The sequence below is a fragment of the Ovis canadensis genome, chromosome Y (genome assembly GCF_042477335.2).
Source record: "Ovis canadensis isolate MfBH-ARS-UI-01 breed Bighorn chromosome Y, ARS-UI_OviCan_v2, whole genome shotgun sequence".
NCBI lineage: Eukaryota > Metazoa > Chordata > Mammalia > Artiodactyla > Bovidae > Ovis > Ovis canadensis.
Window position 1 is genome coordinate 1,470,879 of NC_091271.1, and position 15,099 is coordinate 1,485,977.

A 15,099-nucleotide genomic window follows, 5' to 3' on the forward strand; every position below is an offset into this window, starting at 1 on the left:
GGGAGGGTTGGGGATTGAAATTCCTTATAGCTGGTTGGTCCGCTTTGGATGCAGGTTTTTGGAACAAAAAAAAAGAAAGAAAAAAAAAAACCCACAATCTGGAAAATGTGCGGTCACGACAAGAAAGGACGTTCCCTGGGTTGCTCATTCAAAGCCCTGGATCAGCCCTTTTCCTGTACTTTCTGGACGGTGCCGGCAGAGAGTTTAGGCAGAAATAGATGGTGACTGCCACCTGGCGGCCAAGTGCGGTAAAATGCATGTTAAATTCAGAGATAGGAACACACGGGAGGCTCCAAGTAAAATCTCTTGTGCTGTGGGCCGCCTTCTCTGCTGATTGTGGACATACCAGTTTTTAATTCCGATGAGGTAAAACTTACCTGTTTTCCCTTTCTTCTGTTGTTTGCACTTTCAAAGTCATAGATCATTTCAGTCCCTCAGTCGAGTCTGACTCTTTGCAACCCCATGGACTGCAGCACGCCAGGCCCCCCTGTCCATCACCAACTCCCAGAGTTTACTCAAACTCATGTCTGTTGAGTCGGTGATGCCATCCAGCCATCTCATCCTCTGTCGGCCCCTTCTCCTCCCGCCTTCAACCTTTCCCCGCATTGGGGTCTTTTGAAACAAGTCGATTCTTCACCTCAGGTGGCCAAAGGATTGGAGTTTGAGCTTCAGCATCAGTCCTTCCAACCAATATTCAGGACTGATGTCATAGCTAAGGAATCACCAAATCCAAAGTCATGAAGATTTAATCCTCCGTTTTCTTGTAAGACTTTTGTATATTGAAGGCCGCTGTTTAAGGTCTTTGTTCCATTTGTAGTTAATTTAGAGATCTATCCAATAGTGGAATACGTGCTGTGGTCTTCAGTCGCTCAGTTGTGTCCGACTCTCTGTGACCCCATGGACTGCAGCCCCCCAGGCAGCCCCCCAGGCAGCCCCCCAGGTGCCTCTGTCCATGGGGGTTCTCCAGGCAAGAACCCTGGAGTGGGTTGCTGTGTCCATCTCCAGGGGATCTTCCCGACGTCTCTTGCACTGGCAGGCAGATTCTTTACCACTGAGCCCCCTGGGAGGTTTTTTTGTTATGTATATTTTTCAGTAAAAAAAAAAAAAAGAAAGAAAAAAACTAAGCTGAGGATAAAAATACATATTTTAGAGCAGATAAACATAGAGTTTGCAACCTGCCCCAACTTCCATTTCTAGTACATGGTATGACCCACGGCAGTGCTTAGTCTGAGCTTGTCCACTTAACCTCCCTGGGGAGAACAGATGTTGAATTTGACTCCCTCCTTTTATAAACATAGGCCTTCCCGGTGGCTCAGATGCTAAAGAATCTGCCTTCAATGCAGGAGACCTGGGTTCAATCCCTGGGTCAGGAAGATCCCCTGGAGTAGGAAATGGCAACTCACTCCAGTATTCTTGCCTGGAGAATCCCATGGACAGAAGAGCCTGGCGGGCTACAGTCCACGGGGTGGTAAACAGTCAGACACAGCTGAATGACTAACACGTTCATTTTTACTTTTTAAAAGAAACATGTCAGGGCATCTTTCCCAGTGGGAGTGAGTGTGTAAGTGTGAAAGTCGGTCGGTCCTGTCTGACTCTTGGCAATTCCATGGAATTCTCCAGGCCAGAATACTGGAGTGGTTAGCCGTTCCCTTCTCCAGGGGATCTTCCCAACCCAGGGATGGAACCCAGGTTTCGTGCATCGCAGGTGGATTCTTTACCAGCTGAGCCACAAGGGAAAGCCCATCTTTCCCAGGAAGGGACTCAAATCTAATCTTCATCACCAGACACAACTTTTCTCCCCAGCAGTCAAAAAACAAAACATCAATATTAAAATAAAAGGAACTTCTACCTCAGGGTCAAAAATACAGAAGACTGAAGGCTCTATTTACGATAGCTAGGGCATGGAAGCAACCTAGATGTCCCTCGAAAAGTGAATGGATAAAGAAACTGTGGTCCATATATACAGTGGAATATTGCTCAGCCATGACCAGGGACGCATTTGAGTCAGTCCTAATGAGATGGATGAACCTAGAGCCTATTATACAGAGTAAAGTAAGTCGGAAAGAGAAAGACAGTTATCATAAACTAATGCATATCTATGGCATATATATTTATATATATGTATATATATATATATATAAAGCTGGTGGTGAGGAACTTATTTGCAGGGTAGCAATGTCGATGTAGACGTAGAGATCAGACTTAGGGTCACTGTGGGTGGCGGGGGGGGGGAGAAGAAGAGGGTGGGATGTACGGAGAGAGTAACATGGAACAAACATCGCTATATGTAAGGGATCGAACCCAGGTCTCCCGCATTCCAGGCAGAATGCTTTAACCTCTGAGCCCCCGGGCGCGTAACATAGACAGCCAATGGGAATTTGCTGTATGACTCAGGGAACTCAGAGCCCGGCTCTGAGACAACCTAGAGGGGTGGGATGGGGACGGAGCTGGGAGGGGGGGTTCAAGTGGGAGGGGACCTCGGTAAACTTATGGCTGATTCATGTGGATGTCTGGTGGGAACCAATGCAAGTTTCAATTAACAATAAATAGATTTTCAAGAAAATACGCAAGAATGAAGGAACAGACCCTGCATGAAAAGCTGGGCGATTCAGCGCGTCAAGACTTTCGAAGCACTCTCACACGGGCGTCTCTTCTTTCCCTAAGCCCTGGCTTCTCACCAACAGCAGTTCGGCTCAGTCGCTCAGTCGTGTCTGCCTCTTTGCGACTCTGTGCACCGCAGCACGCCGGGACTCCCTGCCCGTCACCAACTCCCGGAGGTTGCTCAAACTCGTGTCCGTTGAGCCGGCGGTGCCATCCAACCATCTCGTCCTCTGTCTCACCAACATAATAAGACTTTAAGCAAGGGTGGAGATGCCCAGGAATAAGTGCAGTGATAGCATTTCTAGAGGGATGTGTGGCTGAATCTAGCAGAAAGGGGGTCTGGGTGCCGTGAAACCACCACCTACATATGCAGCCCAGGGCACTCGGCGTCCACAAAGCCGTGAAAGGTCCGTAAGATGCTTGCAGAGCGGAAGAGGCTGAAGCTCTCCTTGTTACACGTCTGCGCTCTCCTCCCTGCTTTGGACGTCTGGCTGGAGTCCTTGCTTAAGTTTTATAAAAAAAAAAATTCAGCTTTCTGAAGTCCCCTTTGTTATCTGTGTATGACTGATACCACTCAAAGGGCTTCCCTGGTGGCTCAGTGGGAAAGAATCAGCCTCCAGTGAAAGAGACACAGGTTCAATCCCTGGGTCAGGAAGATTCCCCTCGAGGAGGAAATGGCAACCCACGCCAGTATTCTTGCCTGGAGAATCCCTACGGACAGAGGACCCCAGCGGGCTACAATCCATGGGGTCGCAAAGAGTCGGACATGACTAAGGGACTACACAGTCACACCACTTGAAAGTCACTGATGCCTGATTCCTTCCGTAAATAACTATGTTCGCAGCAGTCGCCACAGGTCATGTTTAGATATAAAAATAATTGGTGGATTTGAGCAAAGCCCAGCCTGGGCACTTAAGACGTGTTTAATTATAATCATGAGGACAGGAGCTCGGGGCCGGGAGAGGAATTTGGACTTGCAGGAGCAGCAGTCACAAATGCAAGGAGCTTGGGGGAACAGCTCGTCTCAAGTGAGTAAAACAGTTTAACTTTACGACAATGTAGCCTGGGGGATGCTCATATTTTTATCTGGTCAGGGGAGAAGAAAGAGACTTGAGTGTTAGTTTCAGCAAATTCTCTGTCTCTCTCTCTCTCCCTCTCCATTTCTGTCTCTCCATCTCTCAGTCTCTCTCTCTCTTTCTCCACCTCTCTCTGTCCATCTCGCTCTGCCCTTCACATTTTCTCCAATTGTAAACGCGTGTACATACGGGATCATCGATATATACTACTTTCTCTGGCTTCCTTCACCCAGCGTATTTATCTTCCAATCCATCAATACTGTTATTGCGACGAATGGTTTGCTCCTTAAAAAAAAAAGAAAACTGATAATCTCTGAGTACTACGTATTCTAAGAATTTCTGGCCTCACCAGAGTGGATTGAGTCACACTCATCTGTGGGTAGACACAGGGTGTCCAATCCTATTTTTCTGTAGTGGAGTTGACGCGTTTAGTAACTTTTTCAGGGGTGCTCTTAATGAAGGACGTGACTTTGGCCACCTCTTTAAAGACTGCTGAAAGAGAATGACGGTTATATAAGACTGTATTTGTGTGATGGGTCAGGCTGCTTGAGGCTTCCTTGGTGGCTCAGAATCTGCCTGTGGGAGACCTGGGTTCGATCCCTGGGTTGGGGAAGATCTCCTGGAGGAGGGCATGGCAACCCACTCCAGTATTCTTGCCTGGAGAATCCCATGGACAGAGGACTCTGGCCGGCTACAGTCCATGGGGCTGCAGAGAGTCAGACGCAACTGAGAGATGGACACTTTCAGCTGGTCAGCTTCATGCATTTATAGATCTGAAGTCCAATAGCCTCTTGCCCATGTACCTACCTTTAATAACATTCTATGTTAAAATTAGAAAAAAATCGCAGGCTTTGGGGGTGGGGTGGGGTGAGGACTATAGGCTTAGCTGGAGCAGCTTCTTGGTAGACAGGATCTTCTTGATATTTCTTAAAATCTGCAGTTGACAAGCACAGTATTTTGAGGCACTGCAGTTGATAAGCACAGTATTTTGAGGCAGTAGCGTTCCCTTAAATTGTGAAGACAATTTTCTTCCTGTCTACTTAACAAACAGATTTTATTCCTCGCCTGTTAGGAAGGACTTTGCAGTGTTGCCTGTGACCACCTATTGTAATTCTTTTTTTAAAAAATTACTTATTTATTTTCAATACACTGGGTCTTTGATGCTGTTCTGTTCAGTTCATTTCAGTCGGTCAATCGTGTCCGACTCTTTGCGACCCCATGGACTGCAGCACGCCAGGCCCCCCTGTCCATCACCAACTCCCAGAGTTTGCTCAAACTGATGTCCATCGAGTCGGTGACGCCATCCAACCATCTCATTGTCTGCCATCCCCTTCTCCTCCTGCCCTCAATCTTTCCCAGCATCAGGGTCTTTTCCAACGAGTCAGCTGTCTGCATCAGGTGGCCAAAGGATTGGAGTTTCAGCTTCAGCATCAGCCGTTCCAATGGATATTCAGGACTGATCTCCTTTAGACTGCACTGTTTGGATCTTCTGGCAGTCCAAGGGACTCTCAAGGGTCTCCTCCAGCACCAGAGTTCAAAACCATCAATCCTTCGGAGATCCTTTCTGGAGGTCAAAGATGGCAAGATGGCCCTAGGAAATGGACACGCACACAGACACCCACAACACTGACTCAGACACCTCACACTGCACGCTGATCTTCAATTTACCAGCCTCGTGAAAAGTCTTTTAAATCCTGTGATTCCCCAGGCCCTTCTCCCATAAAACAGAGCAGCTATCATTAACCCCTCGAGGTGAGCCGGGCAAGGTATTTTGAGGACCCAGTGGGAAGCCGTGTGTAGCGATGCCTTGGGGTTGAGAAAACCCTATAAACTGTTTGGCGGAGTCATCAATCTTTGCTACCTGTCATTTGGTCTGTGGGGTGAGTGCCCAGCTGCCAGAACCTCGTTGAAGTGGGGATTTAAAGCATCCCAAGGCAAAGGGGATACCAGGCTATATCACTCTTAGGACTCTCGTAAAACGGCCCTAATTACAGCTGCCCCACACGCTGGTCTGTGGGGAATAAGTCTGGCCGCCATAACCCCCAGCTCTCCACTGTTGGTCCTTGCGCTTTTCAAGGCAAGAGGCATGAGTTGTCCACCACGCTCAACCATCTTCCATGCTTCCTAGAGGAGCACACAGTAGGTCTCACACAAACACTTCCTGCTCGTGGGTGACCTTTATTTTAGAGGCTCCAGATTGAAAGGTTTTGTTGCTTGTGTTACTTGAGAAAGTTCTTTTATTAACATTCTTGTCTAGGAACCACAGGGTGTCTTTCTCATCTTTTTATTGTGTGATATTCAGAAGGTGACTGGGCCTCGGAGGAAGTCGTTACATTAACTGGTGAAGAGTATTTAGAATGGAACAGAAGATGTAAGTTAGAGGGCTTCCCTGCTGTGGTGTTGGAGAAGACTCTTGAGTCCCTTGGACTGCAAGGAGATCCAACCAGTCCATCCTAAAGGAGATCAGTCCTGAGTGTTCCTTGGAAGGACTGATGTTGAAGCTGAAACTCCAATCCTTTGGCTGCCTGATGCAAAAATACTGACTCATTGGAAAAGACCCTGATGCTGGGAAAGATTGAGGGCGGGAGGAGAAGGGGACGACAGAGGATGAGATGGTTGGATGGCATCACCGACTCAATGGACATGAGTCTGAGTAAGCTATCGGAGTTGGTGATGGACAGGGAATCCTGGCGTGCTGCAGCCCATGGGGTCGCAAAGAGCTGGACATGACTGAGCAACTGAACTAAACTGAACTGTGGCTCGGATGGTAAAGAATCTGCCTGCAATGCAGGAGACCTGGGTCCTATCGTTGGGTCGGGAAGATGCCCTGAAGAGGGACATGGCCACCCACATAAGTCCTCCTGCCTGGAGAATCCCATGGACAGAGAATGCTGGTGGGCTGCAGTCAATGGGGTCGCAGAGAGTCAGACACGACTGAGCGACTGGGCACGCATAGTTAAATTAGACCTGAATCTTTGTGCCCACGTCCTCCCCCTTGCCCTGAAACCTATAATTTAGAGTTCCAAATGAAAACCAGAAAGAAGCTAGGCTACTTTGAAAAGAGAAAACACCCCATCTACACTCCTCAGGAAACTGCAATAGAGTATGCTTTAATGAAAGTTTATCTTTACTTCATTGTTCAGTTCAGTTCAGTTCAGTTCAGTTCCGTCGCTCAGTCGTGTCGGACTCTTTGCGACCCCATGGACCGCAGCACGCCAGGCCTCCCTGTCCATCACCAACTCCTGGAGTTCACCCAAACCCACGTCCATCGAGTCAGTGATGGCATCCAGCCATCTCATCCTCTCTCGTCCCCTTCTCCTCCTGCCCCCAGTCATTGGGGAAAAAAAGATGTAGGGCTTAGAATGTTGAAAAAAAAAAAATCAGTCACATGAAAAATACAATTCCTGGGTTAGATATATAAGAGGACGCAACCCCTTCTTCCAACAGCCCAGGAGAGTGTGGTCTAATTGATCGCTTTTCGTTCTCAAGGGTTTCACGACACTAGAAGACAAGTAATACAATCCTGAAAAATGCATATCAGACATTTTACTGTAGTCTTTCACCGTGATTGATCAGTGCCCTCAGAATGAAGGGTGTTTGTTGTTGGACCTACATAAAGGGTGGGAACTATGCCATCGCTGCTGCTGCTAAGTCGCTTCAGTCATGTCCGACTCTGTGCGACCCCATAGCTGGCAGCCCACCAGGCTCCCCCGTCCCTGGGATTCTCCAGGCAAGAACACTGGAGTGGGTTGCCATTTCCTTCTCCAATGCATGAACGTGAAAAATGAAAGTGAAGTCGCTCAGTCGTGTCCGACTGTTCGCGACCCCATGGACTGCAGCCCATCAGGCTCCTCTGCCCATGGGATTTTCCAGGCAAGAGTACTGGAGTGGGGTGCCATCGCAATGACCTGCAAATGAAGGGATCGCGCATGACGTCGCCATATTCTGTCTGCACCAACATCACTTGTGTGCAACTCAGTGTAAAGAATTCAGTGGCTGTTTTTGTTCCATCACCAAGTCACGTGAGACTCTCTGAGACCCCAAGGACTGCAGCTCGCCAGGCTTCCCTGTCCATCACCATCTCCCGGAGTTTACTCAAACTCATGTCCATCGAGTCGGCGATGCCATCCAGCCATCTCCTCCTCTTTCATCCTCTTCTCCACCTGCCGTCAACCTTTCCCAGCATCAGGGCCTTTTCAGTGGGTTGCTGTAAAAAAAGACAAAACAGGCTCCTTCGCACTTTGGAGCATAACCGTCCAGTTATAAGAAAAATAACCGTTTTGCAAACTTCATTGTTTATTTGCTTCTTTTCTAGGCAACAGTAAGACGCCATGAAACAGCCGTTCTGTGGCTGGTAAGCAGGAAACCTTATAAACCTTTGTTATTGTCTGTCTCTAGAGACAAAGGTGCTTTGTCCAAGTCTTCCTCAATCCTGAGGATGTTTCGTCTGTTTATATGTGATAAGCGCACAGGGGAGAGTGGTGGGTGCTGTAGGGGTTGGTGGAGTCAAATAGAAGGGTTTTCTAAGGGGCTTGCCTGGTGGCTCAATCGGTAAAATAACCACCTGCCAATGCAAGAGATGAGGGCTTGATCCCTGGAGAGGGAAATGGCAACCCACCCCAGCATTAAAATTAAGTCCCTCAGTCGTGTCCGACTCTCTGCAACCCCATGGACTGTAGCCCACCAGGCTCCTCTGTCCGTGGGATTCTCCAGGCAAGAATACTGGACTGGGTTGCCATTTCCTTCTCTAGGGGAGCTTCCCGACCCAGGGGTTGAACCCATGTCTCCTGCATTGCAGGCAGACGCTTTACCGTCTGAGCCATCAGGGAAGCTCCGGTATTCTTGCCTGAGAAATCCCATGGACAGAGGAGCCTGGTGCGCTACACTCCATGGGGGTTGCAAAGAGTTGGACTCGACTTAGCAACTAAACCATCACCACCGTCATGCTAGCTTAGTAGGAATGACAGCATGTTTAGGAATTCACAGAGTAAACTCACAGAGCAAGGCCTTTTAGAGACGGGAGCAGCGCAGCAGTGAATGTCGTGGACTATGCTTAAGGATTTTTAAGGAGGGTCGTCTGTGGCCCGGGGCTTCCCAGGTGGAATCCGCCTGCCAGTGCAGGAGATGTAAGAGACACAAGTTCGATCCCTGGGTCGGGAAGATTCCCCTGGAGGAGGAAATGGCAACCCGGTCCAGCATTATTGCCTGGAGAATCCCACGGACAGACGAGCCTGGCGGGGCTACAGTCCACGGGGTCGCAAAGAGTTGGCCACAGCTGAGCTTCTAACACATGGATGAGTCCACAGTCCAAAATTTAGTAGCATGTATAGATACGTTCAATTTCATTTTTCAGACGTTAAAAGAATTCCCAGCATTTATTGTTGTTTTTGGCAGCCGAGCTCCCCCACCCGAATTGTTTTGCAGACATGTTTTCCTGACGAAGGAAAAGGAAGAGTCATGTTCTGTGCACACATGCAGTTCCCTCTGAAAATCCAGTTTTTCATCATTTCTTCCCGGGCTCAGAGCCAAGAAGTTAGTACAGTCTCTGCTTTCCCATCTGTGTGGCTGCGAGCAAAGTTATGAAGTTATAAAGTCTATTAAAACCGAACAGTTGAGCAGGAAAGAAAATCAAGCCTGATGAGCTGGCTCTTAACCTCTGACTTTCCATTTTGCTTATACTAAGAAATTAAATTGTTAGGCTTTTTTCTGAAACCTCTGTCCTTATTTCAAAGGCCTCCTGTGACGATCACAGTTGAAAAATTATGAGGAATTTAATGTCACAATGCATTTAGAATTGATTTGTAAACTATAAGACCTTAGGGCTTCCCAGGTGGCCCTAAAGAATCTCCCTGACAATGCAGAAGATCCGTGAGACTCGGGTTCGATCCCTGGGTTGGGAAGATCCCCTGGAGGAGGGCATTGCAACCCACTCCAGTGTTCTTGCCTGGAGAATCCCATGGACAGAGGAATCTGGTGGGCTACAGTCCATGGGGTCGCGAGTGCGCGCGCACACACACACACACACACACACACACACACAGATCTGTATGTATGAATCTATATGATTAATATAAATCATAGCCTCAAATGTTTTTGTGTGGTTTCTGAGTAAAGCAGCTCCAGGGACACTGTAGAAATACATTATTTCCTATTTAGCTTTTGATCACACGGTACAGCTTGCAGGGTCTCAGTTCCCCAACCAGGGATTAAACCCAGGCCCTGGCAGGGAAAGCCTGGAATCTTAACTGGGAAGTTTCCAGGGAGCTCCCTATGAATTCCTGTTCCGCATGAGGGCTCCACCGTCGTGTCTCACTCTGTGACCGCATGGGCTGTAGCCACGCCCCCCCACCCCAGGATACTCTGTCCATGGGGTTCTCTAGGCAAGAACACTGCAGTGGGTTGCCATTCCCTTCTCTGGGGGATCTTTCTTTTTGACGCAGGGATTGAACCCGGGTCTTCTGCATTGGAGGCAGATTCTTTACCTTCTGAGCCACCAGGGAAGCCAGTCAGAACACTGGAGTGGGTTGCCATTTCCTCCTCCAGGGGGATCTTCCCGACCGAAGGATTGAACCCACATTTCCAGCGTATCCTACGTTGTGGGTGGATTTTCTACCCCTGAGCCACCGGAGAAGCCTCAGTTCCTGTTTTCAGTTACCTGCAAAATTGAACTGATGGTTTCTGGGTGTTTTTTTTTTTTTAATTTATTTACTTTAATTGGAGGCTAATTACTTTACAATATTGTAGTGGTTTTTGCCATACATTGACATGAATCAGCCATGGGTGTACATGTGTTCCCCATCCTGAACCCCCGTCCCACCTCCTTCCCCATCAGTTGCTTCTGGTTGAGCTTTTTTTTTTCTTCTTCTTCTTTCCCCGCCCGCCCCCTTGCAGGCGCTGCTGGCTGTCAGCATCCCTGTGGTGCTTCTGTGGGAGCCTTCAGGGAATGTTCGTCACCAGGAACTCGAGGCCCAACATTGTCCTCTTCATGGCGGATGACCTTGGGATGGGAGACTTATGTTGCTACGGGAATAACTCAGTGAGGTAAAGAAACCATCAGGTAAATCAATAAATGAACACAAAAGGAGAAAAGAAAGAAAGTCCCTGTGGAAGGTAGTGCCCCGCCAGCCACGTCTCTTGTGTTGGAGGAGAATGACCTTCAGGGAGCACGTCAGAACAGCAGAAGGCTTTGTCTTACCAAAGCTGCAAAACTTCAGGAGAGCGTTTGGCTCCATTCGCAGCTTAGTGTGGGGGCTTCCCGGGTGGCGCTAGGGGTAAACAACCCACCTGCCACTGCAGGAGACGCGGGTTCGATTCCTGGGCGGGGAAGATCCCCTGGACGAGGAAATGGCAACCCACTGCAGTCTTCTTGCCTGGAGAATCCCAAGGATAGAGGAGCCTGGTGGGCTGCAGTCCATGTGGTCGCCCAGAGTCGGACACGACTGAGCGGCGAACACACTTTCGCTTTTCGCCTGGTGACATCTGACGATGAGCTGTGTTGGACTGTCGTCATCTTGCCTGGCGATGCGTGGCTTGGTCCTCTGGTTCCTATCTGTGTCTCACCAGGGATGGAGTAGATCGGTGGATTGATGTGTGAAAAAGCACGTCTTTCAGGTGGACTGGAAACAGAGTCAGGTTGACTTCCCAGACAGGGTGCCCCTGAATCTTGCTCGCTTTGTGGGGCGGAGGGATTCAGAAGCTCGCCTGCCGACTTCTCCGTCTATCCACAGCACGCCGAACATCGACCGGCTGGCCAGGGAGGGCGTGAGGCTCACCCAGCACTTGGCGGCCGCCTCCATGTGTACCCCGAGCAGGGCCGCCTTCCTGACCGGCCGCTACCCCGTCAGATCAGGTGGGGCACGGGAAAGGGACCGCTGCAGCTCTCTCTCTCTCTCTCTTTTTTTTTAAAAGGTGTTTATTTGTTGAGCGTTGGATTGCTCCAGGTCTTTGTGGCAGCAAGCAGGATCCTGAATCTTCCCTGACCAGGGGTCGAACCCGTGACCCTCCCCCAACACCATCCCCCACCCCAATGCCCCCCTCCCCCCATCCCCCGCCCTGCACGGGAAACTTGGAGTCTTAGCCACTGGACCTTCAGAAAGGCCTCCTGCAACTCTTCATGCAAACTTGCCAAGGTCCCTTGGAAGTGCTAAGAATCTAAATTCACACGGGAGTTGTGTTGCTATACCTGGGCATGTGAAAGAGGTGTGTGTCTTGGCTAGGGGCCACCAAGCCTGCTGACCGGTGTGCATATAGTGAGATGGTTTGATCCCCTGGTGGGCAACTTGTAGATGACCTTGAACGTGCCCTTTTCCAGAAATTGGTAGTAAGAGCCTCCCAGGAGGCTCCTTGTGTCTTAAAGCTAGCAGAGATTTTTTTTTTTTTAAATAAAAGTGGGTTTTCATGAAAGGAGATGTGTCCAGTCTTTGGGGATGAGATTGAACATCAGAAAGACCAGTTGAGAAGAAAGTCTGGCGGAGAAAATGGAAAGGAAAATGATGGATTCCTTACGATGAGTTCCTCCTCACCCCATCACAGTTTCAACATGTAGCCTTAAGCAAGTTGAGGGGCATGATCCCAACTTAATTTTTTCTTTTTTTTTTTTTTTGCATCATTAGTTTGGAACTGGGGGGCTTCCCTGATGGCTCAGTGGGTAAAGAATCCACCCCGCAGTGCAGGAGACATAGGAGACTCGAGTTCGATCCCTGGGTGGGGAAGATCCCCTGGAGGAGGCAATGACCACTCACTCCCAGGAGTGTTGCCTGCATAGACAGAGGAGCCTGGCTGGCTGCAGTCCGTGGGCTTGCCATAATGAGACCACAGCCCTCACCCGCTGTCTGCTTCTGTGAACACAGGAATGGCGTCCTCCTCCAATATGAATCGTGACGTGGTCTGGCTCGGAGGGTCGGGCGGGCTGCCCCCCAACGAGACGACTTTCGCCAAGCTTCTGCAGCATCGAGGTTACCGCACGGGACTCATAGGTATGGCCTTGACCGTGAAACCGTGGTTTTCTGGGATCCCTTTCCTCGTGGTCATCCTTCCCAGGGAGGCTGGCTGAGTACACAGTAGTTGGCACCTCTTTGAGATGATACACCGTGAGGGGGAAAGGAATTTAAGGGACAATTTTGAGGGCCTTCGGTATTGAGAAACAAGTGTGCCGAGGATCTCCAGAAGGCAGAGTAAGTATGCTGATGGCTCGTTTCTCCTGAAATGGAATACTTTGCAGAAAGGGTGCAACTCCTGTGATAGCAGGGGTAGCAATGTTTAAGGGTGTGCCCTTGAACTTGAGAACCGAAGGCTGGAGTGGTGATCAAATTCAGGCAATGTTTGCTTTGTTGACTTAGGTTGCCTGACATTCTATAACCTCATGGCAGGGAGGTGTGATGAGTGAGACAGGATGACCCCAAGGAACTTTATCCCAAAGAATTCTGGTCTGATGAGTGATTCCTCTAAGATGAGACTCTGTGAGCAAAGAATTAAAGAGACAGGCTGCTTGCTTGCTATGTGTGTGTTAGTCGCTCAGTTGTGTCCAACTCTTTGAGACCCCGTGGACTGTAGCCCGCCAGGCTCCTCTGTCCATGGGATTTTCCAGGCAAGAATACTGGATTGGGTTGCCATTTCCTTTTCCAGGGGATCTTCCCCACCCAGGGATCAAACCTGGGTGTCCTGCCTTGCAGGTGGATACTTTACCGTCTGAGCCCCCAGCGAAGCCTGCTTGCTTGGTATAGCCACTGCTTTTAGCATTCTCAACGTGAATTGCAAGACTATGAAGTCGTCAGAGATGTTCTAAAAAAACAACAACAACAACAAAAAAAGGAATGACTTTGCATCCTTCGTAAACGACAGAGGCAGTTCATTCCTGTAAAATTCTTGGTAGCATGGTGTGAATGGAGTTTTCTAAAGCATCTTTCAGGGAACTCTCCAGGGCACCTTTAAATCTGGGGTTAAATTCACCTCTGCTGTAACCAAGTAATGAGTGAGATGTCGGCTGATCAATAGATCTAGATGGTGAATCTTCTCCCTGTTAATAAAAGCTTCAAGAACCCGCCTGCCAATGCAGGAGACTCGGGTTCGATCCCTCGGTTCGGGAAGATCCCCTGGAGGAGGCAACAGCAGCCCGCTCCAGGATCCTTGCCTGAAGAATCCCCATGGACAGAGAGGAGCCTGGTGGGGCTCCAGTCCACGGGGGTTGCAACGAGTCGGACATCGCTGACCACAGTCCCACGGAACACAGGAAGATGCTACGTCTGCTGTAACTTCTTTTTTTAAAAAAATTAAATTAATTTATTTTAATTGGTAAGAAAATATTAATTTATTTTATTTTACTTAATTACAATACTGTGGTGGTTTTTGCCATACATTGACATGAATCCGCCCTGGGTGTCTGCCATAACTTCCTTATTTTCTTATTATTTATTTTAATTGGGGGCTAATTACAATATTGCAGTGGTTTTTGCCTTACGTTGAGATGAATCCGCCCTGGGTGTCCACGTGTCCGCCGGAACTTTCTGCTGAGGGCGACGCCCCTCGCAGAAAGGGACAGATGCCGTTGTTGCCACGGCAACGTCTCTGCGTCTCCCCGCTCCCAGGAAAGTGGCACCAGGGCCTGAGCTGTGCGTCCCGCGACGACCACTGCTATCACCCGCTCAACCACGGCTTCGACTACTTCTACGGGATGCCGTTCGAGCTCCTGAGCGACTGCCAGGGGTTCCACACTCCCGAGCTGCACCGTCAGCTGAGGGTCCAGCTCTGGGTGTGCACGGTGGTGCTGGGCCTCATCCCCCTGCTCCTGCTCGTCCCCACCTGCGCGCGCTGGTTCCTGGTCCCCTGGCCGGTGATCCTGGCCTTCGCCCTGCTGGCCCTCGTGTTCTTCGTGTCCTGGTTCTCCAGCTACGGCTTTACCCGCCGCTGGAACTGCGTGCTCATGCGGGACCACGAGATCATTCAGCAGCCGGTCAGACTGGAGAGGCTCGCCTCGCTCATGCTCAAGGAGGCGCTGGCCTTCATCGACAGGTAGGCCGTCTCTTTCTGGCTGGATGCCCACCCCCCACCCCCCACCAACCCCTCACCCCAGTCACAGACTTTAGAATTTTTTTTTTTTTCCCCAGGGAAGTTGGGTACCGCTTGGTGAAAGGCTCTTTGTGTGTGTGCCTATGTGTGCGATATTTGTGATACAATGAGCTCTCTTTAAGATAAATAAGAGTGTTGTTTCATTTAAAAAAAACAGATGCATTTAAAAAAATGTTTTGATTTATTTGGGGCTGCGCTGGGTTTTCGGTGTTGCTAAGGGTGGGCTTCCCAGGAGGTGCTTAAGCGGTGAAGAACCTGCTGCCAAAGTGAGAGAACCAAGTTCGGTCCCTGGGTTGGGAAGATCCCCTGGAGCAAGGGCATGGCGACCCACTCCAGTATGCTTGCCTGGAGAATCCCA

The 15,099-nt window shown here is 49.5% G+C and overlaps 1 protein-coding gene across 3 annotated transcripts in view; it reads left to right on the forward strand.

Annotated features, from left to right (window-relative positions):
* The window catches only part of LOC138431356 (arylsulfatase H), a 59,838-nt gene that overhangs the window by 26,008 nt on the left and 18,731 nt on the right, over positions 1 to 15,099 (forward strand). The window contains exons 2-6 of one of the 3 annotated variants that reach the window (XM_069573438.1): positions 7,993 to 8,031; positions 10,569 to 10,718; positions 11,405 to 11,526; positions 12,527 to 12,652; positions 14,261 to 14,684. In XM_069573438.1, the coding sequence (XP_069429539.1) occupies positions 8,009 to 8,031; positions 10,569 to 10,718; positions 11,405 to 11,526; positions 12,527 to 12,652; positions 14,261 to 14,684 (845 nt within the window). In that variant the 5' untranslated portion in view covers positions 7,993 to 8,008. Of the gene's footprint in view, positions 1 to 7,992; positions 8,032 to 9,148; positions 9,210 to 10,568; positions 10,719 to 11,404; positions 11,527 to 12,526; positions 12,653 to 14,260; positions 14,685 to 15,099 lie in introns of those variants that run through there. The other 2 variants (XM_069573439.1, XM_069573437.1) reach the window with 2 other exon arrangements.